Genomic DNA, 1,155 nt, shown 5'->3' with positions numbered 1-1,155 from the left:
GGGAATGAGCGATGTCAGAGATGGAGAATGAAAAAACAGTTAATTAGACTGTAACAAACGCGCACGTTTAAGAAAATAAAACCATCGACAGTTGCAGCAACAACCTGCCTTTAATCAGCATGAGATTCCCAGCTCCCAGACCCTCCTCCCACGTGACCAGTGATCCTGAGGTCAAGTGTTAGGCATCACTCCAGAGGAGGAGAATCCCTGAGATAACACCATGTGCCGACTGCGGGGCTGTGAAGTGATTTCATCAGGCTCACGGTGCTATCCCTGAGGGCGAGCGGGGCGGACCAGTGCTGGGGGTGTGGGTACACGACTCTTCCGGGAAGGATAGGAGAAAGAGCCTGGGGGTGGGGGGGCGCGTGTTGTTCAGCCCCGTAGTTCGGTCAAACAGCCTCCCCGCTCTCCGTGCTCACGCTACGTTCCCTGTCCCTGCTGTACTCACCGCCTAGCCTCAGGTTGAGGTGGCCATTTGCAATGGAGGATGGGGGTGGGACAGACGGAAGGAGGGAGGGGTGGGGGAGTACAGTGGGTGTGGAGAGGCGTAGGAGAACGGCGGAGGGCAGGTTCCGAGTCACGAGGCCCCAGCTTCTGACCCCCCACCCCCGCCCGCCAACTCTCACAATCGAAGCACGATTCCCTACCGAGTCGAAGAGCCGGTGCTCGGGGGTGGGATACTGAGCTCGTTTGGAGCGTGGGGACAGTTGTTGTGTCCATTGTGCGCACGCGCGAGAGTGTGGCAGGGAGACCTGTGACCACCCCCCCCTCACCGGTTACCCCATCAGGCCGAGACCCCCTCACCCTCGCGACGGCCCCCCACCCCCGCCTCTCAGGGACACAAGGGGACTCACAGGGGTTGCCTCCCTGGGCTGCTCTGTTTGTCGTTGACTCGCTGCGTGGTCCGGGGGCCAGAAGCCCCCCCACACCCACTGCAGGTAGCTGATCAGCACAATGACACACAGGAACGTGAAGTTCGTCGCCACCCCGATAATGGCCGACGTCACCGGGAACCTGTACAAGATATACCTGCAGGTGGGAGGGCGGGGGGAGTAAAGGTTGGTGGGGGGGTGGGGGAAGAACGAGAAGGATGGGTGCGCAAGACAGACAGATAGAGCACGAGAGTGGGTGGGTGGAGAGAGGGGAGAGAGGGCG

At 60.6% G+C, this 1,155-nt stretch overlaps 1 protein-coding gene across 2 annotated transcripts in view; it reads right to left on the bottom strand.

The window, feature by feature from the left end:
- The window catches only part of bscl2 (BSCL2 lipid droplet biogenesis associated, seipin), a 21,881-nt gene that overhangs the window by 17,326 nt on the left and 3,400 nt on the right, over window positions 1-1,155 (bottom strand). The window contains exon 4 of one of the 2 annotated variants that reach the window (XM_048619574.1): window positions 855-1,029. The exons of the other annotated variant lie outside the window; for it this stretch is intronic. Within the exon in view, the coding sequence (XP_048475531.1) occupies window positions 855-1,029 (175 nt within the window). The remainder of the gene's footprint in view (window positions 1-854; window positions 1,030-1,155) is intronic. 2 annotated transcript variants of the gene reach the window in all.

This window comes from Rhincodon typus, chromosome 43, assembly GCF_021869965.1.
Source record: "Rhincodon typus isolate 14 chromosome 43, sRhiTyp1.1, whole genome shotgun sequence".
NCBI classification, from domain to species: domain Eukaryota; kingdom Metazoa; phylum Chordata; class Chondrichthyes; order Orectolobiformes; family Rhincodontidae; genus Rhincodon; species Rhincodon typus.
This window is presented reverse-complemented; position numbering and strand designations above follow the sequence as displayed.